Here is a 27,661-nt window from a genome sequence, read left to right on the forward strand (position 1 = left end):
AATATTAGAATACCGGTATCATATTAATAAATGCTGGATGGTTTGTGTTGCTAAATGGCATGCAATTAATTTTAAAACATATTGCCTGACGTATGCTGTAACAATGATTCGTTTTCTGTCTATAAATGTCTCCAAACTGTTGTTCCATTGTCTAATAAAATATATCATATATTAAAGCGTCTTTGGTGTTTCCATGGTTTCTACAAAAAAAAAAAAACACGCACACGGCATGTGTCCTGGTTTGAACATTCCTGTCTTAAACATTCTTGGAAACATAACATTTGGGATAATGTAAGTATACAAATCAACAAAATTTATAACACTGTTCTAGTGGTTTTTGGATATTTTAATCCAAAAATCGTACATATTGTGCCTTTAATACACGTGGTAATTCTGAACTTAACAAAAATGACATTTGAGATATCAAGTCTTATTATTTACTGTCATTATTAATATTATTATTGTTATTTTCATTAGAATGAATTGTTCTGATAACGATGTGATCATTTGTGCATCAGCATGCGTACCTTTATCAGTGTTCAAAATCGATGCGCTGTCGCTTTAAGAAACAGGGTCGTTTGGTTTTTGGGTAGCCTAGCCATAAAGTGAGTCCGATATGGCGGAGTGGAAACACACTACCTCGGTTTCGTCCTCAACAAGCATGACCTCGCTGGGTCGAGCTCTTTCTCGTAGCAGTTTAAGTCAGCCTGATGTGTTCCAGTCGCAGAAATCTCTCAGCCGGAGCGCCGCGGGTCAGAGTCGCAGGAGGTTCTCGAGCAGCGCGGAGTCTCCAGATAACAGCCCAGATGTCGAGGCGAGGGTCCTGGTCATAAACACCGGCGGAACCATTGGAATGACGTATCAAAATAACGGTAAACCCCATCAGCAGCTCTCATACACCTGCCTTCGTGAGAGTTCACATATGATATACGAATAATATTGCGCACTAGGCAGTATTATAAATCTTGACACGTTTATTATTTGTTTTTGCTGATCTCGTATAAAAAAAGGGGGCAGTTTAAATGGTGGGTGTAAATATTAATGCATGGGTCTTAATATGGAAAGTAATAATTATCTGTAGGATGAACCTAGACTGTTATATACGTATGTGATAAATATCAAACCAAGTGGCATCTGTAAATAATGATGCTCTGCCTGTCTAGATATAACTCTTTGAGCATGTATGCCTTGACATAACTTACTTGTACCAACATTATCGTAAAGTGTAAATTATTAAAATGTGTTAATTATTTATTTTCAGAATAATTGTTTTTGAAAATATTAAATATCTTACAATAAATGGCACTTTGTTATGCACTAATGCTGGGCTGTTTTAGATTATTTGCTTATTTTCAAGTGAAAACAAAAAAAAAGTACAATTAGACACTTCACATTGAGTGCTAAAACACAGGAATTGTCATTAACCAATACATTAATTTAGTGGATGATTTGTAACTTAATTTTTAAAGGCACAATATGTAATATATTTGGATTAAATAAAATATAAAAAAACAGTGTTATATATTTTTTTGGCTTGTGTACTTACATTGTCCCAAATGTTTCCAAGAATGTTTAAATCCAGAGAAATAAGCAGTTTTAACCAGGACATGGACCATGTCCCTGCGTCGCCTATCAATGACATCATACTTTACCCTTGATTTACAGTTTCATTTTTTAGAAACCATGGAAACCCCAACGACGCTTTAATATATTATGTGTTTTATAAGACAGGTGAGCAACTGTTTGGATGCATTCATCGACAGAAAACAAATCATTGTTGGTCTTATTGTTTAAATCTCGTTTTCTTGATTTACCGTGAGTACCATGTTTTTACCATGCCTAATATCGATCTAGCTTACAGCAGTGTGCAACAAGTGTCTTATATTAGCCACCAAGTGAACGCACAGAGTAGCATTATAACCTAACTTTCAACACACTCAAATGTATCTGATATGATAAAACAGCTCTGCGTTACCCCACATACACATGACCGGAAGAAGCGGGAAGCGCCGTGGCATAATAAAAGCTCCACTGCTCTCGAGCCGTGTATCGCACTTCACTCTCATTAGCAATCGACAACAACTCCCATGATACCGCAAAATAAAGGCGTCATAAATCTACGCCTTTGTTTTGAATATGCGACCTCTAGCGGCGTAAATACATATTATGCCATAAATTTGCAATCGTCAGGTCAGACTAATGATTTTAAAACTATCATTTAATATAATTTCATGAATTTCAATGACTTGTCCAGCCAATGGTAACATTTTTGTTTTAAGTTTTTATTTAAATAAGCCAAAATTGCTGGATTTTCAGTGTATGTAAAATAGAAGCAGGATGTTTATTAAAAGTAGGAATGAATTACACCACTGAAAGTCTGAATAATGCATACATGGTGACTTGATAATATGAAGTAATAAATGGGAATGGGAAGAGTGCTTTAAGAGTGGTTGACGAGGTTGCTGATCTTGTTTTATGACTTGATTAGCAAATTCTTTAAATGGAGTGTTCAAATTTTTGCTTTCTGTAAACAGTTGTTCGTCTTTTCTGACACTGGGTTTTAGTACCATTTCCTCCACAATACTGCTTGAATTGACTTAAAATGTGGATCTTTATCTTTAAAAAGAATCTTATCTACGGTAAAACAAACACTGATAAATGATAGCATCTTTTAAAGAACTTGCAAGGTCAAACACGAAAACATTCAGCTCTATTAAATATATCAGAGTTCAAGGACAGAGAGTGTACTACATAACAGAAATACAACAAACACTGAACTTTTCCAACCCAAACTTGATTGTATCTTTTATTCTGCCACAAAAATCAACCTTCATGTGGACTGAGGTTCTGTTTGCAAGTCCTGTGTTTTAGACAGTGTGTGTGTGTGTGTGTGTGTGTGTGTGTGTGTGTGTGTGTGTGTGTGTGTGTGTGTGTGTGTGTGTGTGTGTGTGTGTGTGTGTGTGTGTGTGTGTGTGTGTGTGTGTGTGTGTGTGTGTGTGTGTGTGTGTGTGTGTGTGTGTGTGTGTGTGTGTGTGTGTGTACTGTGACCTGCCATTACGGGTCTGCATGATGTAATTTTGCTTTCACCTCTCTCGACATAAAAATATATTTTTTATGCGATTTTTAATGCTTCGGTGCTGCATTTCATCATCTTTATGTACTTTGTGTACATTTTATATATATTATACAGTTTATATAATTTATTTATATATATATATATATATATATATATATATATATATACACACACACAACCCCAAATCAGAAAAAGTTGGGACAGTATGGAAAACGCAAAAAAAAAAAAAAAAAAGTTATTTCTAAATTTACTTTGACTTGTATTTCATTGCAGACAATATGAACACAAAATATTTCATGTTTTGTCTGGTCAACTTCTTGTCATTTGTAAATATGCATCCTTTCCTGTCATTCAGACCTGCAACACATTTCAAAAAAAGTTGGGACAGGAACAATTTAGGGCTAGTAATGAGGTAAAATGGTTAAATAATGATGTGATTTGAAACAGGTGATGTCAACAGGTGATTGTAATTATGGTTTGGTATGAAAGCAGCATCCAAGAAAGGTCTAATCCTTTAGGAGCAAAGATGGGCCGAGGATCGCCAGTTTGCCAACAAATACGTGAGAAAATGATTGAAATGTTTAAAAACAATGTTCCTCAAAGAAAGATAGGAAGAGATTTGGATATTTCACATTCAACAGTGCATAACATAATTAAAAGATTCAAGGAATCTGGAGGAATTTCAGTGCGTAAAGGACAAGGGCGCAAGCCTAAGCTGATCCGATCCCTCAGGCGGCACTGCATCAAGAATCGTCATTCATCTATAAGCGATATCACCACATGGGCTCAGGACTACTTTGGCAAACCTTTTTCAAGTACCACAATACGTAGTTACATCCACAAATGCCAGTTAAACTGTACTGTGCCAAAAGGAAGCCCAATGTTAACAGTGTCCAGAAGCACCGTCGACTTCTCTGGGCTCGGAGGCATCTGGGATGGACCATCACACAGTGGAAACGTGTACTATGGTCAGATGAATCAGTGGTTCAGGTATTTTTTGGGAGGAATGGACGGCGTGTGCTCCGGACCAAAGAAGAAAAGGATCATCCAGACTGTTACCAGCAACAAGTCCAAAAGCCAGGGTCTGTCATGGTATGGGGTTGTGTCAGTGCCCTTGGCAAAGGTAACTTGCGCTTCTGTGAAGGCACAATTAATGCTGAAAAGTACATAGAGATTTTGGAGCATAATATGCTGCCTTCAAGAAGACATCTTTTCCAGGGACGTCCATGCATATTTCAACAAGACAATGCAAAACCACATTCTGCACACATTACAAAGTCCTGGCTGCGGAGGAAGAGGGTACGGGTACTTGACTGGCCTGCCTGCAGTCCCGACCTGTCTCCAATAGAGAATGTGTGGCGCATTTTGAAGCGCAAAATGCGACAACGAAGACCCTGTACTGTTGCCCACCTTAAGACTTGTTTGCAGGAAGAATGGGACAAAATTACACTTGAAACACTTCATCACTTGGTGTCTTCAGTCCCTAAATGTCTTTTAAGTGTTGTGAAAAGGAATGGCAACATTACAAAGTGGTAAATGCTTTACTGTCCCAACTTTTTTTAAAATGTGTTGCAGGTCTGAATGACAGGAAAGGATGCATATTTACAAATGACATGAAGTTGACTAGACAAAACATGACATATTTTTTGTTCATATTGTCTGCAATGAAATACAAGTCAAAGTAAATTTAGAAATCACTTTTTTTTTTTTTTTTTTTGCGTTTTCCATACTGTCCCAACTTTTTCTGATTTGGGATATATATATATATATAATATTAATTGTGACAGGTCTACACATAGTTTTTTTTTATTGAACTTCCAGCATAAATAATATGAAATTAGTAGGCTAATACTAGATTTGTTTAATATTTTTATTGTACCCTGTAAATGGGAATGTTGTTCAAAATATAAAAATGTGCAAAATGATACAATATTAGCATAGTATCCGCAATATCAAATATTCAAGATGGGTTTTTTGGCTTTATTGCTGATGCTGAATTCTGGTCAAAAGAACCTGAGGGGTGCAAAAATCCGTAAGTTTGTACGGTATGTGTATATGGATTTGGTGCATTTGTTCATAACTTTTTACAGGCTTTTCTTCTATATGTGCAGTTCTGTCTCCAGAACCTTATGCTCTTGTTGAAACTCTACGTAAACTCCCTATTCTGCATGACGAGCAATATGCACAACATACGAGACTGTATGACTACTACAAGCCTCAGGAGAACACGCTGGTGCTGCCGTAAGTTCCCACTCAAATGCACACACATATGCCATCAAGTTTGGAGGTGTTGTCCTATTTATAGATCCAGACACTAGCTGCATTCATCTATTTGTATGCAAAATAGAGCTTTGAATTGTTGGTTTTACTTTCATTATAGTTCTTCCTAAAATTAATCATTATTTACTTTTTATATTTTTAAAGACTATGCACTCTTTTATAATATAAATCTTCCAATATATATATAATATAATATATATATATATATATATATATATATATATATATATATATATATATATATATATATATATATATATATATATATATATATATATATAAATAAATAAATAAATAAATAAATAAATTATTTAAATTGCCTTGTAGCCCATGGAGCATGCTGTTTATTTAATTTTTACCCATCTGAGAATATTACAGACAGTAAAAATGTGTGTTATATTTTGACAGGAAGTCCAATCATTCAGCTGATCCTCTGTTTCATGGGTCCTGTAGTACTGGTAGCATAATGTTTGCCCATGTGGGATGTATATGTAATTGCACATCGCACAGTCTGCTGAACTATATAGGAACAAGTTTGCTTGATTTGTGCAATGTATTTGCTGGTTAGTCTTAGCACAATGGTTATGGCTGGCTGTACAATAACTTGTCAAGCTATGAGAATAGCAGATGATTGGTAGGTTGAACTGTCCTGCTTGTAATATAATAATTTTTGGTCTAAACTATTTTAATATAGCATAGTTTTTATATCTGAGAATCAGAAACAATGCTTCCCTTTACAATAAATGTTGTTCCACAGGTTTTATAACTTTATTTCTAAAACTTTACATTATATAAGCAAATTGTATTTGAAATGTTGCACATATACCAGCTTATATTTTAAATGGTGATGGGTTAAATATGTCAAATTCTGTTTTGATAATAGAAAGGAGCAAGCAAGACAATTTTATCTTTGGTGCCTTAGTTCTGTATTTTATTCATTAAAGCTGCATGATTTATTTGTTGTATGGACTATAGGTCATGGTTGTGTTGAGCATGCCAGCGATGAACCAACGCAAAACTTTTAGCTTTAAAAGAATTGTAACTAATAATTAGATATAAACATTTTTTTACACGTATTTGCCAATCCTAAAGTGCCCTGCTTTTTTGAATATTATCTTTCATGCAGCGTGTAATATAGCTGTTTGTGAATGTAAAAGGTCTGCAAAGTTAAAGATCAGAGTTTATGAAAAATTTACATATTGTCTCCTAAAAGAAAGAATTGCTACAAGCCATGTAGGTTTGAAAGACATTTGCATAATGTCAGCCTATGATATTCATTGGCTGCCTGCGAACAACGTCCACTTTGACCCTCAAACACTGTAAAACCGCCGCCATCGTTACTGTTCATATCACTGTGTATTCAAGTGCTGAGGAAGATCCAGAGCTGAACTTCAGATATGGTAATAGACACTTTTTTTTTGACACACGCTGTAAGTGGTAGACCAATCACAACAGACTGGGCCGTCTGACCAATCAGAGCAGAGTAGGCTTTCGGAAAGCAGGCGTTTAGAAAGACTTGATATGCCTTTATCACAGAGGAATTGAATACCGCGTCGAAGCGGTGCGTTGATTCTTCCGGTTATGAATGTTTTCAATGTGCTGTTAACACCTAGCTGAACAAACGACACTTAAAATAAGCATCTGGAGGATGATTTAAAAATCCGGACATTTTCAGAGACCGGAGAAGAGAGAAACTGATCATTACTGTGTACAGGATTTTCCAACCATAAAGGAACTTGTAGTTTTTTAATCCAACATAAGCAGAGGGTCGTAAACATACGTGATTATTTCACCACACGGTGTCAGTGCTCGTCTAAATAGTGACTGCGTTGAAGTGTGTGTGAGACCTGGTGAATAAGATCTGAACATATTTATCTGTATTAAATATTTTAGTCATTATTCTGTCATTTTTCATTGACAATCATTTCACTGTAGCCTATATGTAATTCACACATTTATGCCAAAATTCAGTCACGCTGTTAATAAGATTAAATAAATGTTTAACATCGTTAACTTTCTTTAAGGCAGTTACCGCGCATTCATTCATCTATTTAATACTGCTGTCATGAAAATAATTAACCATGGTTTTATTACATAAAAAAATAAAATTAATAAAATAAAAAACATGGTTATTGTAGTTTAACCATGGTATTTGTAGTAAAACTAATACAAATGGTAGTCAATCCATGAAGAAAAAAATCATGGCTACTACATTGTAACTATAATAAAACCATGGTTAACTTTCTTTAAGGGTGTTAATCAGTCAAATTCATTTAAAAATGTAACAACAGGTACGAAATATGATTAGTAAGAGAAACACTGTTAATGAGAAGACGATCACTGGACTGCGGCAGGTTAGAAATGTATTTATTATTCAGAATGCACATTTGGATGGGAACATTTCAGCAGGCTGACGATATGAGACGTAAAAATCTTCAGTTTGGAAATGCATAGGCCTACAACACACAAACATACTCCCGCGTATTATTTTAAAAGAAGGACCTTCATCCCGCCATATCAGTCTCACCCATGCTTTTAGTGTCAGGAAATGGTCAAATATGAGGTAAAGATGTCATTATTTAGTATTAGAGCACCGGATCTCTGCAGCAACACCTGCGGGAAAATTCAGACATTAATTTTGATTGTGTCGCAATGGGATCGGAAGTAGCGGTGCACTGCTTCACGGAAATAGGAAGTGCGATTGAGCCTTTAAGACACTGAGAAAAGAAGTGGTGCTGCAATGTATATTATGAGAAAATTAAACTGTTGTTTGACCTTGAAAGCATGTAAACCTTTTGTAGGAGACCTCCAAAATACGTGGAACCTTTAAAATAGCATAATAGGGGCACTTTTTGACTCGTACACTGCTAAACAAGGCCTGGGCTGCACCCTCCTTCATGTCTTTAGTACATGTCATGTGTGTTGATGTGTTGGGTTTTTGGTAAATCTATTAGATCTGCCGTCTGTTTTTAATTAAGACAGGCAATGTTAATCTGCTCACTAGGGCTGGACTAGAATATTCGAATATTCGTTCGATGGGTTGGTTTTCGATGTTCAAATTTGGTATTTGAATATTCGTTTTTTTTTTGTTTGTTTGTTTTTTTACGCGCACACCTGGCATCCCCCTCGACACGGTTCTTATTCGCGCCTGCATATGTTTACATCTGGCGAAATACAATTTTTTTTTTTTTTTTTTTTACAATTATTTTATAGCCTAGCAGTTTTTAATAGGATGGACAGTTGAATAGGAACCCAACCTTGTTATACTTAATATATATATTTGCTTCTTCTTGGCGTTCCCTGCAACGGAGTATTCTCTGTCTAGAGCGCACAACTGCATGAGCTTAAATGGAAGAAGCGCATGCCTGAGCTTGCATTTTGGGCTAAGCTGCATTGGTTTGACATTGTGGAAAATAGAGTAATAGAATCAAAATGTATTAGCCTTTTTACCCGTTAGGGATGTGACGGTGAGAAAATGTTCCCTCACCGTCACATTGCAGTGCTTGTGCACTGAGCGGCTGTGAACAAATGCAGCCGTGCGCAGTTTACTTTCGGTTTACCAATTCGGGGAGGGGATGCTTCAATTGTGGGTTTATTAGCCTATTATTCTTAATGAAAAACACAACAACAAAACAAACTCCCTTAAATGGGCGCTTTTACATTTCGCTTTGAAACCAAATCTTCCGCGATCATCTTGTCATTCAGCAGCTCCTCACTCTCGTGATGAATGAAATCTGACTCTCGTTCGGCTCCCGCTGCGCGTTCAGTTTTTAATTGTAGTTAATCTGTTCTCTAACTGCAAATTATTTTTACTACTATAATATATCAAAACTGGGACGTAACAGACCGTTTTGTATCACTACAGTGTCTGTTCTCGGAGCATATAAGCCCTGCCCGCATGAGGCGCGCCGTTGAGAATCTCAAGATTCCTGCCTTTATTAGAGAGAAGAATATGTTCAACTCCTTCCTCCGAAGCTTCGAATATTAAATGTTGATTTCTAATGAAGCTTCGAAGCTCAAAAAATGGTATTCGGACCAGCCTTACTGCTCACTCTCTGTTCTTAAATGGGGAAAATCCCCCAGCTCTCCCCTCTTCATTATAATAACACCACGAGCCGCCCAGAGCATTGAGCAAGTCTGAAGTCTGCTGCTTCACAACATTTACTCATCCATTGACGCACAAAAATGATTTGTTTTACCTATAGGAGACGCCCCTGAAATAGCCCCTGACTCCTTTAAGTAATTTTTTTTTTTTTGTTGAACTAACCCATGTTTGCCTAATTGTCTTAGCTGGTTTAAATAAGAAAATTTGCTTTAATTTTAGAGCTTGTTGTCAATGGTTGGCTGCTTTTTTTTTTTTTTTTTTTTTTTACAATAAACTTAAATATTGTGCTGTATTTTTATTTTTATTTTAACATTTTCTCTCCTTTTCCACCCCAGACTGTCCAAACAGAATAAGAGGATTGTATATACAGTTTTAGAGTACTCTCCCCTCCTCGACTCCTGTAATATGACCACAGATGACTGGGCCAGTATTGGAAAAGACATTGAGGTGCTTCCTTTTTAACCATCTTTATGTTTGGCTTTGAGTTGCAGTGCTTTTTGCTTGCTTGCAGTGCTTTCCTTGCTATTTTTAAACATTTTAGTTTTAAACATTTTGCTATTTTAGTTAGACATTACTGTATATACTGATTTGTAAACAGAACTGATCAGAACTGAAGGAACTTTTTGTAAATTTGTAATTTCATGAAGGCAGTTCAGTGACCTGGTCAGCATTTTTTTTTAGTTCAGAGTATTGAGATTTTCAACGTTTTCTCTCCTGTTCACAGAAACACTACGAGCAGTACGATGGTTTTGTCGTCCTGCACGGCACAGACACCATGGCTTACACCGCTTCTGCCTTATCCTTCATGTGTGAGAATCTGGGGAAGCCTGTCATCCTCACTGGCTCACAGGTAACATGTTTTAAATGGATCGTTTACTCACCTTTGTGTTGCACAAATCGAGCATTTGGAAGAACAGATTTAGGGCGTTTTCACACCGCGCTTTTTTGGCACATTTGTATTCAGAACCTGGTGCGTTTTCTCCCTTTGTTCAGTGTGTTTAGGGATATATGAACATGACAATCGCACTTGAATCCGCGCCAAAACAATCGCTCCGAGATCGCCTGAACGAGATCGCCTGATCGCCTGAACGAATCCGACCCAACAGAACCAAGCGGTTTTATAATTCATTATGGGATATGTGTAAATATATATATAAGCAGATTCAGTGAGTGAGCATATTCATTATTGTATTTGAAAACCAACGAGCGCCTCTTCATCTTAAGTTTTGAAGTGTAAAAGTGTATGCTTTTCTCCATGGATTGTAAGAATGCTGTCCTGACGAAGTTTTGATTCCCGATCTAACTGCATTCTATAATTAAATATATATAATTTATCAGTTACAGCAGGAATGAAGGCTACATTCTATACAAGTGTTTGCATGTGTCTCGACCATAGACTGTAAAAAAAGATGGACAACGCACTTTCAGTGCTCAGTGCTCAGTAGTGAGTGCGAAGCGGAGCTGCGATATCAAGGTCCCGCCCACACTCCCGCCTAATCAACAACTTTTTGTGAAATCAACAGTTATGGAAAGTAGAAATGAAAGTTAAAGTGCCAATCTCCTCCAGAAGTTCCCAAACATGTCCATTGGTGCCTCAGTGACTTCGCTCCGAGAAGCTGACGAACTCAGCTGTCAATCATAACGTCAAACCCCCTGTTTTTATAGCATCAAATAACTAACTAAAAACAGACTTATTCAAATAACGAACACTTGAACTAACATCAGCATGATTAAAAACTGCCTAAAATGTCAGAAACCATCTTTGGAAAAAATTTATTTGAAGTGTAATTTGATTGTTAAGTTTGTCTATATCCTATTACATGGAGAGGGCGGGGTTTATGACCTATACTGTTACCAGCCACCTGAGGGCGATCGAGACGCTTTGGCTTCACTTTTTAGGACTCGTGTGGAACGCTTGGTCCCGACAGCTACAGTTAAAGATAATGCTAGATAGCTTGTTGAGCGAACTTATCAATCCATCTTGATGGATGATGCAGAGGATATTCTGACCAATAATAGGACAGTTTTACTCTCATGTGACTAGCATAAACACATTTTGGTATGTTTTAAATTGCCTCGTGAAAGCGAACCAAACCGAGAAGAAAATGCGACATTGTTTGCGAAATGGGATTTTAATTTGTTACAAAGCAAACTATCTACTGTTCTGAAAACAGCCTTAGACTACTTGTACAACTGCTTGTGCATTGCAGTTTTTATGGCTCAGATGTCAACCATTTTCAGCCAACCAAACATCCTGATAGTTTATGCCTAAATACAAATTTCACTTCTATTCAGAAGTGCTTTTTTTCAAATCCTGGTTTTGTTTTTTTTGGGTTATAAAACACATTCTTTTTCATATATTTTACATTGATGCAGCTCCTCTCTTCCCAGTCCGTCAGAAACGCTCTGTTTAGTTCTGGTCTCTATGAAGCCCATCCTTCTGATACACGCAATGTGCTCTGATTGGTCAGCTGGACCAGTGTGTTGTGATTGGTCAACCCCTTTGAGTGTATTTCGGAAATGTCACACCCCTTGTCATTACCGCAAGTTTCAACCAATATTTGTACACAAATATTTAACTAGTGGCCATCAAAGAAGCACCATGTTAACTTCAATATTAGCTTCACAACCTATCTTGTATGTTGCAGGTGCCCATCTATGAGATGAGGAATGATGGGAGGGACAACCTCTTGGGGGCGCTGTTGATAGCAGGACAGTTTGTCATCCCTGAGGTGAGTTTTTATTCTCTGTGAGTGTAGAATTCAGTATGTAAAAGATACCGTCCAATATATGTGATGATTTTAAGACATGTTTTGGAGGATGTTAGGAATATGGAAGATGGTTTTTAATAAAATACAGGAAATAATATATGATTAAATGTGGTTTTAAGTGTCCTTTGAGATGATTATATGTTTTGCAGTACATTTTGTTTCTGCCATGCCAATGATACACAATTATAATAAAGATACTTTATTATAAATGTATTGTAATAATAATAACAAAAAATACTGTAATAATTTTATAATAGTTGTTATAAGAAATCATTCTAAAACAGAAACAAAGGGCTTTTTTTCTTGTCCTTTACTCAATTTAAACTTTCTTCACAGGTTTGCCTGTATTTTCATCATAAGCTGTACAGGGGCAATCGTGTCACCAAAGTGGACGCTGGAAGCTTTAACGCATTTACTTCACCAAACCTGCCGCCATTAGCCAATGCTGAAGTCGACATCAAAAGTAATTTTATACACAGTCTTAGTCCCATATGGGTCAATTACAATGATTTTGGACTGAGGCTTTTAAAGGGACTGTTCGCCCAATAAAATACAAATTTTGAAGCTTTAGCTTACAATAAAATATAAAAACAATAAAAATTGTTCACCCTCACCCCTATAATTTTCTTTCTTCTGATATCTAGAAGATATTTTAAAGAATGTCGGTTACCAAACAAATGATTGGTCATATTGACTTCCATAGTATTTTTTTTTTTATCCCATACTATGAAAGTCAATGGGGTCCATCAACTGTTTGGTTACCGACATTCTTTAAAATATCATCTTTTGTGTTCAGTAGAAAGAAAATTACTACACCTATTTTTGGGTGAACTATCCCTTTAAGCTCCATATAAGGATGCAATAACATTATTGAAGGATTATAAAAGTGGTCCATGTGATTTCTGTTTATCACTTAATGTTTCTTGCATAAAGCTGTTATATGAATTCAGAAGATTTGGAACAGATCATAAGTCATATAGGCTACTATTATGATACTTTATGGTGTTTTTTTGGGTGGGGGGGGTTTAAGCCTAATTGCATGGTTTGGACCAACATTGTTCGACCAAGTGAGCAAACGTAACTCTTTTTAGAAGCAATCACAAACATGTGGACAGATGTTGAGTAGATGTTATCCATATTTGGCAAAAAAAATCAAAAATTCACCATTGTTGACAATAATTAATTCATTACATTTATATGAATGTATAGAGGAATTTCTTTTCTCTAGTTTTTGCTTTAAAAAAAAATCTTTGTAGTTTTTAATCATTTTTATTTACATTTTAGTCTTTAGTACATCACGGTTAAGTGAAAATGAGAAATTTTGCCTTGGCAAGTTTTTTTTATATTTTATTTTAAATATTGAAAAGTTTTTTTTTATTATTATTATTTTTTACTATTTTTAATCATTTTCTGTTCACTAATAATCCTGTGGTGAGAAGAATGAATTACAAAGTACAAATATTAGTCTTGTGTAGACTTAATTAATATTACTTCATAAAAAACTGCACATGTAATAACAATACACATTAAGAAAAAAAGTTTAATTTTAGATGTATACACCTTTTCGGACACTGCTTGAAATTTAATGTCAACTCCCTTATTAGTGATGCTGAAGTGTTATTTATTTTATTCAGCCGTGTTATTTTGAGTATTATGATGTATTTCTTACACTTTAGTTAACTGGGACACTGTGTGGCGAGCCAATACAACCACCAAATTCACTGTCAACACACAAATGAACCGTAATGTGGGTCTCCTGCGACTCTTCCCAGGAATCACTGCTGATACAGTAAGGCCGTGTGGTAATGTCTGCTTTTATTTGCCACAAATATTTGCCAAATTTCTTAATTCAGTGTATGAACATGTTCATTCTTTTTTTTTTTTTTTTTTTACAATTTTTAGTAAATAATGACAGAAGTTAAACTTTTGGCCAAACTTTTGGAAGTTTCAGATGTTTTAAATGAGATCCATTCTCCCATTAGGTCAGGGCCTTCTTGCAGCCTCCTATGGATGGGATCGTGTTGGAGACCTATGGCAGCGGTAATGCCCCTGACAACCGTGCTGACCTTCTGGATGAGATCCGTAAAGCGACCGAGAGAGGACTCCTCATGATCAACTGCACCCAGTGCCTCCGGGGCTCTGTCACCGCTTCATACGCCACGGGCCAGGTATGGGAGTTTGCTTAAGAAAGGCCTTATGTGTGTGTATTCCAGGAGTGTGTCATTTTAATATTCCCTCTCAGGCTCTGAGTGATGCCGGTTTGGTTGCTGGGTGTGATATGACCCCAGAAGCTGCTCTTTCAAAACTCTCCTATGTGCTGGCAAAACAACACCTCAGTACAGAAGAGAAGAAGAAGGTATGGAAAAAATAAATACATTTAAACCACATTTAAATGCTACTATACAATGCTACTGTTTTAATTTATTTTTTGATGCATTTAAATGCAGCCTTGGTGAGAGCAAGAAAAATTGAAAAAACCCTAAACTTTTGAATGGTAGTGTATTATTTAACCCCCCCCCCCCCTTACATTTTATTAAATATAAACTTTATTACCATTTTCAAGAAAAGTTAAAACGACACTTTGTAACTTTTTTAATTTATTCTTAGCTAAAAACACTTAGTTCTTTCAAAAATATATGTGCTCATTAATGTATATTTTAGGGGTGTGCATTGGCACTGCCCTCACAATTCGATTCGATTACGATTCACCAGGTAACGATTCGATTCAATTCGATTCTACGATGCATTGCAATGCATCAAAATTCTACTGCACACAACAAGGCAAATCAGTCATGAGGCAATACAAGCAGTCAGAAATTGAACAACAGATTTTATTGGCTGCTATGTGTGTATTATCACTCTCCTGTATCTTTGACATAAATGTCATTAAATAAAATAAAATTTTATGGTACAGGGTATTGGATATGGCATTTTCAAACCTGAAAAAGAAAACATAAATCACTGCTTTCAGTGCTTTGAATGAAAAATGTTTCTCTTCTCTCTGCTTTAGAACCATTTGAAATTAAATAAAGCAATAATAACAGCCAACTTTTTCCAGCAGTAAAAAAATAAAATAAACACAACACTGCCAGAAGTTTTTACCCAAACTTCAAAAGCCTGTTTAAATGATTAAAACTAGAAGCATATATTCACTTTAATGTTACATTTATCATGTGAACTACTGATATACAACAAGTTATATGCATGTGTGTATGAGACAAAGGGGAACACGGTAGCATTTGCAGCAGATATATGCTGCCCATCATAAATCAAAGCACGACACAGACGGGGTTCGGAGGAGAAGACCGGAAAATGTGACATAATGGACAATATTCGTCTGTATTTGCAATATACGAGCCGCGGTTCAGCTGCACGAGACAAACGCTGCCAGTGTGAATCCACAACGGAGGTGCGCGGCTCCCGCTCTCCGTAAGCACCGCTTCTGCCCTGCCAACGCGTGCGGTGTGAAGCCGGAATACGAAATGTGCCCAGATGTCCACTTTCCAAGCTTTGGGGGCGTTTTTAATTACCCGTCTATTGCAGTCATCTCCCTCCGCCTCAGCCATCTTGATTGTTGTTGTTGTTATGACCCCGGAAGTAATTGAAACTTCACAACTTTATTGTCCAACTCAAGGCCAGAAAATAAACGGTGACATAATCGATTATGGCACTTTGCCGCATCGATGCTGAATCGTGCATGCCCCGCATTGCGCTGCATCGCCGAATCGACTATTGTTGACACCACTAGTATATTTACTTCTTTCAAGTAATAAAGTATTCTCGTAAGTTTATAATATGCCATTGAAAATACATACGGGTGAGGGGTTCGAATGCGGGTCGCCATGTTACCCCTCCATCTTGAATGTACATTAGCCAAAGAGGGACATACCCGTAAATTCAAGCTTCGCCTTTCGCGTTTTAACACTCGATGGCACCGTGTCGAATGTGGACGAGGTCAAACTGGAAGCCATGTTAATCTTGGACTAAATCGGCCACCGTAGGAGTTAAAACGAAATCGGAATTGAGAGGAACAGAAACTAATATTCACTGGATGGCCATATACCTTTTCACCACTAGATGGGGGAAAATATCACACAGTGTAGCTTTAAGAAATGTAATGTGGTGTAACCATTAAGTAAATAGTATAATTTTTTTGTTAATTGCATGAATTAATGGGGCAGTCACACTACATGACTTTGACATGATTTTTACAACCTGAACCAACTTGCTTTGTATAGGTATATTGCATAATTTTTTGTTGTTGATATTTTAAGAGACCTATTGACCTTGATGAAGTCATTTATTTATTTATTTAGTTGTACCACATGAATTTTATTTGAATTTGAGTTTTTTTTAAATGATAATAAGCAGTAAAGTAGTTTTATTGTTAATAATAATTATTACTTGTTTTAAATCACTTAAGGTATTAATGAAACATGTTATTTGTTCATAAGATGCTGAGTCGCAATCTGCGTGGTGAGATGATAGCTGACCTGGGCGGGGCAAAGCTTTCTCTCAGCGACAGCCGCTTTATTCAGGTCATCGCCAAGTCCCTCAGCATTAGCTGTAAAGAGGTAATGTAACATGCACTTTCTCTCTTTCTAGCATTGTTTTGCTCTTTAAACGAAAGTGTGTGTGCGATTATTGACACACACAAAAAAATTTTTTTTTTTTCAATTTTTATAGGGATTTTGCTGATAACTGATTATTCAGTCTTTTTATTACAAAACTGCTGTGTTTCGTACAAAGTGTACATAAGGAGCTTTTGCACCGGAGGAAAGTTTTCATAGTTATAACTTTTGGCAGAAGTACCGGCTTTTTTGCGTCTTCGCACCGCAGGAACTGGGAGCGATTTTAGTTATAGGAACGCCTTTTGGGGGGGGACTAAGGGTGTGTTCACACTTAGCATAGTTCAATTAAGACGAACCCTGGTGCGATTTCTCTGTTAGTGTGGTTCATTTGAAAAAGTCTGAACGCTGCCATCTGAACCCTGGTGCGCACCAAACAAGCGGATCGAGACCGCTGAAAAGATCGGACCGCTTCCGAATGATCTCTGGTGAAATATGAACGCAACACGGAACAAAGACATGTAAACAAACCAAAAAGAGGAAGATGTGACCCTAAAAAGGACAGAATGCCTAAGCATACCTGTTTTTTCTCATCAAAGTTGTGATGTTGCCGTCACAGTTTGGCATAGGCATCAGAACCACGTCTCCTCGCAGCAGATCTTTGTTTGTGTGTGTAACGGAGGGACTCCTTTACACAGTTTATAAGCTCTTCATGAGTTCTCAGCTGGTCAAAATACCATCATATGTAGGCTATGCACATATGCACCAAGCGCATTTAGCCCAGCAGGAGGAGCTACCAGTGATGCGTAAGTATACGTTGATTGGCTGACCACATATGAAATACCAGCACCCACCATTTTTAAAAAGCTGTGTAAACACAGTTTACATATACTTACTTCTTGGATTACATATACTTACTCTTATTCCCTAACATACAGAAAGCTAATGTTAACGGTATATACCTGTCAGTGTTGCCACAGTTACTTTGAAAAAGTAATCGGATTACTGATTACTCCTTCAAAAAGTAACTGAGTTACTTTACAGATTACTTGATTTTAAAAGTAACTAAGTTAGATTACAAGTTACTTTATTAGTTACATTCAGCAGTTGCTGACAACACCCCTGCCGGCTCAACATAAAAATGACAACCATTTTTGCCAACATTCACTTTATTGGAAGTGCATTTTTAACATCAACGTTCAAAAATGTATCTCCTGACATTTTAAGTTGAAATTAAAAAATATTTCCTGAAAAAATGTTTTAATAAAATAAATAAAGACAGTCTTTCTTGACTTCACTTAACATAAATACTCTCCCCAAGACGCAAGAAGAAAGCAAAAATATATATTTTTTATTAAGGAAAATGACAAAAATAGTAACTCACAGTGACTTGGATAAGTTACTTTTATCTGATTACTGGTTTGGAAATAGTAACGCGTTAGATTACTCGTTACTGAAAGAAAGTAGTCAGATTAGAGTAACGCGTTACTGGCATCACTGATACCTGTCACCTTTGTCTGCGGTGTTGTGTTCTGTTTTCCACCTCGATGATATGTAGCACTGTATTTTGTCATAGTTTTCGTTATTAGCCCTCCTTTTTGCTTCTTCAACCGCATAACTTATACGTCTTATCACAAAACCCACTACACACAACAAAAACACAGCTATAATCACTGCATCCTCCATCCTCCTGTTATTGAACGCAGCGTTTGAATGACATTGCTGACGTCGGCTTGCGTCACTAAAGAGTTCCTGCTGGCGGTGCGAATGCAATCAAGAAAATAGCACTAGGGGAAAATGTAGTCCTCGGCGGATCACCCTGGTTCCTATAACTACCTGGTGCAAAAGCCCATATATAGTTTACACCCCTACTTGGAAAATGATTTCACTAACCAGCTATGATGATTACAAATGGTACAACCATATGAAGAGGCGGAAGAGGCTGTGATGAACTGTTGTGATCAACTGTAATATTACTGATGTCCACAGGAGCTTGAAGCTGTACGAGATGCACTAACTCCCACTCTGGTCTGCGTTGCTGCTAAGATCGGAGACATTGAAGCTTTAGAGGCCATAAGGGAAATGGTAAGATATTGGTACCTGTTCGGACACCCATTTAGAAGGGCAAACACTACCTGTAAAAAGTGGAATCAAATTAACTTTTTACACTTTGCGGTAGTGTATGCCTTCAACATTTTTGTATTTAATTTTTTTTAATTCTATTAAAAATGGTCCAGGAACATGCAAACAAGTCAGCTGTGCTGGCAAATCAAGATACGGGTTATGATTCATATCTTTCTATACAGGGCTCTGATTTGAGCATGGCAGACTATGATGGCCGCACTCCTCTCCACATCGCTGCATGTGAGGGGCATCTGAAAGTGGTGGAGTATCTGCTGAGTAAAGGGGCCACAGTCTATGCCAGAGATCGTTTTGGCGATACACCACTTCGCAATGCTGTTCGCTTCAGGTAGTACTGATTTCAGTGTCCAAATACTTTTTTGGGTCGAAAATTGCTCTGTAATTCAATGCAATTTGCCATTCATAGTTAGCATAGCATTTACTCACTCTCATTCCAAGACAATAGCTGTGTCCCAATTCAGAGGCTGCATCCTACGATTCAAGGATGCAAACTTCAAATGCCACGCCTTTGATGTCCGCAGGGTTAAAACCAGGGCTCTGAACCGGTTCAAGGAACGAAAACGAAAACCGGAAACGAACGTAATTTTAAGAGGAACAAAAACGAAAACGAAATCAAAATCAATTTGAATCGTTCTGAACAGAAACGTTAATTTGAAATGGCCATTAACCGGTTAATAACGTTATTTTATCGTTCTTTTAATATTTTAATTTGGCAGTGACCAATCATGAATAGAGTAGCTACAGCATGTGACGTTGACGGATCAAGCGTGAGTGAAATGCGCACCATCATCTATGAATCTACCAGTAACGCAAGTCAGTGCAGAGCGCGCATTTACATGGCTCAAGTACATTTCTTTCCCCGCTGAGGTCTACAATGAATGTGCAGGTATTGGAGGACATTCTTTTCGTACGTTTAAATAAGCAGTACGGACTTTAAGCTCAAATAGACTGATTTAGGCTAGTTTATGGATTCCGTTTAAGCCTATCCAAGTAGGTTACTAGCATCTATCAAACATTTTTCCTATAGTCTTTCAGATTGCCAATACAGAACAGGTCAATGTTTTCTATTTAGACGAATGATGCTTCTTATTAAATGGTATATTGCATTAAATGATCAAGCTTTATTAGCTGACTGAATTTGATTATGGGATGCAAGGACGTGTTGCGCAGTGTTTGCTTTGAAATTAGCAGTTGACGGTGCATTAAAAGAGCAATGGTTATCCAGTTTATTTATTCTTTATTCATGCGATTTTTTAAAACAAGTCGTGTTGAAAAAAAGTTATGTACAAAGAATGTTATCACTCTTCTGAAAAGAATTAGGCATAAGAGCCACTTTCGATTGTCTAACGCTCCATTAAAACAGGTCCCGCTGTTTATGCTTTGTAATTAATGCATGTATTTCTGTTGTGGTTTTAAAAATGTTATGAAATAAATATTCAAGTTTAATTACCATGCATATTATTATTATTGAGTGAAAAATAAGTCTATTTATACATATTTGTATAGGCTAAATTAAATTAAAACAGATATAGGGTATTGGTCTTATTGGTTTATTGTAAAAAAAAATGGTAAAAAAAATATATACACACATTCACTCGAATGCCTAATATGTAAAAATGTAGTGATGCACCGATCATGATTTTACATGGCCAATTCCGATTTTTTTTTCAAGAAAACTGGCCGATTCCGATTTCCGATTAAAAAAAAAAAAGAATTACCCAATAAAAGAATTAAAGTATACATGAATAAGATGTTTATTTGGTATTTAACAGGCTAAATTGGCTTTTGGCTAATGAAAATAAGTCCGCAATCTGAAATTAACGGGAAATTGAATTGGAAATTAAAAGGCTGAAAGGTGAAATTAAAGTCGACAACTGCATATTCTGCAATCCAAACAAAGATGTTACTTAAATGAGCATTTGTTTTTAAATTCAGTTTAAAGAAAAAAAGTCTTTACCAGTGAAATTAAATAAAACGTATATAATTATAATATAAAGTAAAAATATATAAAAAAAATTATATAATTGTTCCAAAATGTTAAATCAAATAATGTTTAGTGCAATGAAAAAAACTAAGATCCTACAGCAGGTGCTTTTTAAATCAAATTAAGTCAATATCATTTTCTTTTCTTTCTTTCTTTTTCTTTTTATTTCGAACAACAACAAAAATATATATATATAATAAAAACAAAGTAAAACATACATTTGTGTTACCAAATAGACGCAATATCAAAATAAAATTTCATGTGTTCGAAAAGGAGCGGGATGAAGCAAAAGCTTGTTATTTTCCCACCCCTTATATAACCATACAAAATTTCATCAAAATTGTATTCTCACCACATACATCATATACTTATTGCACAACAACCATTGCACCAATACATTAAATAAAAAAATAAGAAAAAATATCTTATACTCAATCTTTTAACCCACCCTCATTATTCTTGTTCCACCTCATAACCTTTTATTAACTTGATTTTATACAGCTTTTTAAACTGTTTAAAGTTTGTACAGTATTTTAACACCTGTTCCAACTTATTCCACAACCTCACCCCACATATAGTGATGCACATACTTTTCAGAGTAGTTCTTATATTGAGCTTTTTAAAGTTTAATTCATCTCTCAAATTATACCCACCCTGCCTCTCCATAAACATTTTTTGTATATTCTCTGGAAGTAAATTATTTCTTGCTTTAAACATGACTTGTGCCGTCTTAAATTTAACCAAATCCAAAAACTTTTTAAGGTAAAATAAAATGATCATCCTATAGGCTACAGAAATGATAGTATTTAATTTCAAAAGTGCATGCATGTTCTTCTTTAGGCTACAAAAAGAAGTATTTAGGCTTTTTCACAAGTTATCAGTCTGTTTCGTTCTCATCCGATCCAACACGTGAGAAGCTGAGCTGAACAAACGCTCACTATCTGCGCTCGCGCAGGAAAGCGGCTCTTAATTCCTTCAGCGTATTTCAAGATTCAAGATTCAAGATTCAAGAGTTTTATTTGTCACATACACAGTTATATACACAATATACAACTGGCAGTGAAATGTAAACAGGTCCGCTCCATGGACAGTGCAAATAACAGTTACAAGAAATTAAATAGAAATAGAATAAAATTAGAATAAAAAGTATTAACATAAGTAGAATTATAAATAAATCAAGTAAAAGATAAAAATAGGAAATAAGATAAAAATAAAAATATAAAAAAATATGTGGATATGATAAGTGAGATAAACTGTAGACTTAAAAATAAGTGGTTAACATAAAATATATAATATGTATATATAAAGAAGTATAATGTGCAAGGTTTATTACAGGTTGTTACGCAGTAACAATAGGGACGTAAAGTGCAGTGCAATTGCAGTATGTGGATGTTAATGTTAAAAGACTGGATGTTTATGTGTGTGCGGGGGTGAAGTGAGTCACGTGACTGAGTTCAGGAGTCTGATGGCCTGGGGGAAGAAACTCCTCCTGAGTCTTTCAGTCTTTGCCATCAGGCTACGGAAGCGCTTACCAGATGGCAGCAGGGTGAAGTGAGAGTTTGCAGGGTGATTAATGTATCTCGTCTCTTCCCTCAGTTCTCCAGTTTCCGTTTGTAACACACAAGTGACATGTTCGCGAATGATTGCAATATAGGCGTATGTGCACGCGGGCGCACTTCCGGAAAAATCGGCAGAAAAATATAAAGAAAACCGGTTGACCGGCCAAAATCGGAACCGAAATTCCGATTTTTGGCCGGTCAACCGGTGCATCCCTATAAAAATGCAAAACGTGTCTTGTCACATCAAATTCAGTTATGATTTACACGAATCATGTAAATGTCATCTTTTCAATTAAAAACTGTACAATTTCATAACGGTACAGACAGAGTAGTTTTATTGTAAAACAGTTGTCATATATTAAATGTTTAGCTACTCACATCTTACGACTCACTCTTTCCCTGCGTTGGCCACGCCTACTTTGATTTGATTGGACACCTCACTCATTCTGACAGTGATGAGCGCTGTTAGACCGCTGAGGCAGACCAGACAAAAATTTTTACATTTAAAACTTTTTGTCATCCTAACAACAAAGAGCGGTGCGTAATGGAGTACAGCAGAGCATTTGGAATTTGGCCATTTCTAATAATTCGGGGGTACTTGTCCCCCTCAGTGTCTATGGTGGTTACAGCCCTGTAATCTGAATTGGGACACAGCTAATATGACCTTTCTTCCATAAAACACAAAAGGTGACTTGTATGGTGAAGTCACTTAAACACGTGACTTTATATGTCATTTTTCTATGTCTGTAGGAATAAGGATGTTGTGAAGTTGCTGAGGAAGACTGGAGCTCATTTTTCCTGGGATGAAATGGTTGACGCTGGGACAGAGTTGTGCAGGTCTCACTTACACACACATTTCTTCTCAACCCATCCTTCTCTTATTGCTTTTATGAACTTGTGGACACAGCAATGATAAAAAATGATATGATACAAGGGTCAGTTTTATTATTATTAGTAGTAGTTTTTTTATTTCTGATTTATTTCATTACAATTCTTCTGTTAAGTAGTCTAGTTAAGCTTCGGGTGGATTTTTAAATGGCACAATATAAAGTTCAGTAGATGTGCGGTCACAAATATGAGCATATCTGGGTTTTTTTTTTATTAATGTACAAGATCGTGCACCTACTGTGTCAGTTTCGTCGCTTCACTGCCATTCACAAATACTTTCCCGTGGCCTCATGGGATAGTTAAGTCTTCAGTTTAAGAACTTCCTGTGTTAAGGTTGTTGATTGCCCATTTAGAGATTCTAATGTGTGTTTTACAGTCTTGCGGCGGGTGGCGACTTGGAAGGATTGGAGATTTGGCAATTAGCTGGGGTTGATTTGACCATGCCCAGTTATGATGGACAGACGCCCATTGAAGTGGTGAGTTAAATAATGATGAGATCTGGGGTGGGGGGGGAGGGGGGGTTAGCCCTTGATTAGCTGGTTCAGGTGTGTTTGACCGGGTTTGGAGCCAAAGTTTGCAGGACAGTGGCCCTCTAGGATCAGGATTGGACACTTTTATTAATGGGCTTCTCTCACATTTAGGCAAGAGCCACTGGATGTGAGGAGGCTGTTGAGTTTTTAAAACAGGCGGCTCAGTACCAAACTCAGGTAGGGAACAAAAACAGTCACTGACATGTCACTGTTTTTTCCATATCCATTTATATATAAAAAAAATAGTAAATTACGTAAAAGCGCAACATTTCGTGTAAAATGTAATGTGGTGCAATTCCTCAAAGACTTCACAACACTTTTAAATTAATATTTTTTACATATTACATAAAATAATTTAACCTTTACATTACATAAAAATACATAACCTTTTTAAAGAAAACATTTAAAAAACTTTAAATAATGATATACAGTGAGGAAAATAAGTATTTGAACACCCTGCTATTTTGCAAGTTCTCCCACTTAGAAATCATGGAGGGGTCTGAAATTGTCATCATAGGTGCATGTCCACTGTGAGAGACATAATCTAAAAAAACCATCCAGAAATCACTATGTATGATTTTCTTTACTATTTATTTGTATGATACAGCTGCAAATAAGTATTTGAACACCTGAGAAAATCAATGTTAATATTTGGTACAGTAGCCTTTGTTTGCAATTACAGAGGTCAAATGTTTCCTGTAGTTTTTCACCAGGTTTGCACACACTGCAGGAGGGATTTTGGCCCACTCCTCCACACAGATCTTCTCTAGATCAGTCAGGTTTCTGGCCTGTCGCTGAGAAACATGGAGTTTGAGCTCCCTCCAAAGATTCTCTATTGGGTTTAGGTCTGGAGACTGGCTAGGCCACGCCAGAACCTTGATATGCTTCTTACAGAGCCACTCCTTGGTTATCCTGGCTGTGTGCTTCGGGTCATTGTCATGTTGAAAGACCCAGCCTCGACCCATCTTCAATGCTCTAACTGAGGGAAGGAGGTTGTTCCCCAAAATCTCGCAATACATGGCCCCGGTCATCCTCTCCTTAATACAGTGCAGTCGCCCTGTCCCATGTGCAGAAAAACACCCTTAAAGCATGATGCTACCACCCCCATGCTTCACATTAGGGATGGTGTTCTTGGGATGGTACTCATCATTCTTCTTCCTCCAAACACGTTTAGTGGAATTATGACCAAAAAGTTATATTTTGGTCTCATCTGACCACATGACTTTCTCCCATGACTCCTCTGCATCATCCAAATGGTCATTGGCAAACTTAAGACGGGTCTGGACATGTGCTGGTTTAAGCAGGGGAACCTTCCGTGCCATGCATGATTTCAAACCATGACGTCTTAGTGTATTACCAACAGTAACCTTGGAAACGGTGGTCCCAGCTCTTTTCAGGTCATTGACCAGCTCCTCCCGTGTAGTTCTGGGCTGATTTCTCACCTTTCTTAGGATCATTGAGACCCCACGAGGTGAGATCTTGCATGGAGCCCCAGTCCGAGGGAGATTGACAGTCATGTTTAGCTTCTTCCATTTTCTAATGATTGCTCCAACAGTGGACCTTTTTTCACCAAGCTGCTTGGCAATTTCCCCGTAGCCCTTTCCAGCCTTGTGGAGGTGTACAATTTTGTCTCTAGTGTCTTTGGACAGCTCTTTGGTCTTGGCCATGTTAGTAGTTGGATTCTTACTGATTGTATGGGGTGGACATTTTAAAGGCAGACTAACAGGTCTTTGACGGGCAGAATTCTTGCTGATAGACAGGTGTTCAAATACTTATTTGCAGCTGTATCATACAAATAAATAGTTAAAAATTTTTTTTAGATTATGTCTCTCACAGTGGACATGCACCTACGATGACAATTTCAGACCCTAAACCAGACCCAGACCCCTCCATGATTTCTAAGTGGGAGAACTTGCAAAATAGCAGGGTGTTCAAATACTTATTTTCCTCACTGTAGATGTATACACTCACAGTGATAAAGATATGTTATTACCTTTCACTTAATAGTTACACCACATACCATGTTTTAGACATTAAATTAAAACTTTCTAAATTTTTTCAAAACCATAATGAAACCTAAATTTGAAGTTTATATAATTGTACTTTTTAACCAAGTTTTTGCCTTGTTTAATTTTAAATGATTCTGTGGCATGACATGCATTTTCAGAAGTGCATGTATTTCATTAAAAGTTGCATGCGTATGAAGAAATGCGCTTTTTGAAATATAAATGTATTAATAAAGCATGTACATTACTAAAATAAGTTGTCAACTTCCCAAAAGAACTGCAATTGTCTACTGAAATATATAGTATATACAGTACATACCTTTCCACAGATTGAAGAGGTGAAGTTAAATATTAGCAGGTATTCTTTACATAAAACATTTAAGTCGTATACATTAGAACTACTAATAGCTTTATTTTTATACAATTAATCTTTTTACTGATGCTCTTCACTTTCCAGCATCAGACAGATGAGGGTAATGAGGTAAACGCAGTTTAAGACATTTTACTCATTAGAGTAAAATGAAAACACATTTTTCATAATTTCATGTGATAAAAATCTAGGTTACACTTTAATTTAAGGTCATGTGGTTACATTGTACTTACTCCAATAAATACTGAGTATTAATTAACCATATGTACTACAATAGAGTTATGGTTAAGGTTTGGTTTAGGGTTAGAGTTAGTTACTTGTAATTATGCATAATTTACTGTTATTACTATAGTAAGTACATGTAGTAACATAACTACGTCACCTTAAAATAAGGGGTTACCCAAATCTGTATGTTAAAACCCAGTGTATATATTTTTGTGCATGCTTCAGAGTGATGCGAAAGTGTATGTCTCATTGGTAGGGCTGTGAGTTGATCTCCCATGGTAAAACAATACAGGTTCAGCCATACAGTAATTCATGGCTTGACTGGAATCTTGACACTTCCTTCAGATACACAATGAGTGAATGGTCCTGTCTTGTTAGTGAAACATCCACCTTTGTGCTAGACACGTAAGGGAATGTTCTCATGAAATGTGCAGTCTTGCGGCATGATTGATTGGTGTGTGATTTTGAAGTTGCCAAAAATCAACAGCTTTAAGTTAACAAAAAAATCCCTTGTCTTTTTCTTGCAGCCAGTATTTGAGGAGGATGAGGAGGTAAATTGTGTGTTGAGCTGTATATTATCCAGCACACTTGATGTTTATCTGTTCAGGTGCAGTCGTACTTTGTGCTGTGCTGTGATTGGACAATATTTGGTTTGACCATTTTATATGTTCATAAATTGTGAATTAGTTGCCGTCATGATGTATTGAAATTTCAGATTGATTCATAGACCAAACATAGTTTTCTTAAAAATGTTCCTAAAAAACTGGTTAGATGCATTAAAATGTGCATCCAGATCATTCCATATAATAATAATAATACAAATTGTGTGTATGCATATTGAACATTGCTTAACTTATAACAGTTGAAGTGCAGAACTCATGTAATGCTTACATTTATTCTCTTTCTGTCTGTTCTCTAGAATGGCGAGTTTGAGTTCACTGCTTGTCCAAGATCTTGAGGAGGCCGTCCTGCTAGCTGTCACCTCCTGCCCTCATCCATCCAGTTTCTTATTTTTAGCAGATGTACTGTAGATTGTCCTTACTTGGACAGTTAAACTCTTAACCCTAAAGAAGGCACGACCATAAAGCGAAATCAAAAAATTAATTTATTGGTATTTTCCGTCATCTTAGGACACAAATTATAAAATTGCATGATTT

General features: G+C 36.6%; 1 protein-coding gene across 5 annotated transcripts; it reads left to right on the forward strand.

Moving 5' to 3' along the window:
- The first annotated feature begins 580 nt into the window (after positions 1 to 580).
- On the forward strand, positions 581 to 27,661 carry aspg (asparaginase homolog). 5 transcript variants are annotated; one of them, XM_079833235.1, is made up of 18 exons: positions 612 to 872; positions 5,188 to 5,317; positions 5,765 to 5,800; positions 9,797 to 9,908; positions 10,186 to 10,311; positions 12,110 to 12,193; positions 12,569 to 12,695; positions 13,909 to 14,021; positions 14,215 to 14,400; positions 14,475 to 14,588; positions 16,687 to 16,806; positions 18,790 to 18,885; positions 19,107 to 19,270; positions 23,236 to 23,322; positions 23,750 to 23,849; positions 24,015 to 24,080; positions 27,032 to 27,055; positions 27,424 to 27,661. In XM_079833235.1, exons 1-18 carry the CDS (start codon positions 617 to 619, stop codon positions 27,460 to 27,462), a joined length of 1,980 nt encoding a protein of 659 aa, XP_079689361.1. In that variant the 5' UTR covers positions 612 to 616; the 3' UTR covers positions 27,463 to 27,661. The 5 variants fall into 5 exon arrangements, with proteins under 5 accessions (XP_079689362.1, XP_079689363.1, XP_079689364.1 ...); XM_079833236.1 differs by lacking the exons at positions 5,765 to 5,800; positions 27,032 to 27,055 and having other exon boundaries at positions 581 to 872; XM_079833234.1 differs by lacking the exons at positions 5,765 to 5,800; positions 27,424 to 27,661 and having other exon boundaries at positions 27,032 to 27,281.

Source organism: Gobio gobio (genome assembly GCF_949357685.1).
Source record: "Gobio gobio genome assembly, chromosome: 13".
NCBI lineage: Eukaryota > Metazoa > Chordata > Actinopteri > Cypriniformes > Gobionidae > Gobio > Gobio gobio.

Coding starts and splice junctions, on each gene's coding strand:
- aspg (XM_079833234.1), top strand. CDS start 617: ATGGCGGAGTGGAAACACACTACCTCGGTTTCGTCCTCAACAAGCATG. Junction 5,318..9,796: donor GAGAACACGCTGGTGCTGCC/GTAAGTTCCCAC, acceptor TTTCCACCCCAG/ACTGTCCAAACAGAATAAGA. Junction 9,909..10,185: donor GTATTGGAAAAGACATTGAG/GTGCTTCCTTTT, acceptor TCCTGTTCACAG/AAACACTACGAGCAGTACGA.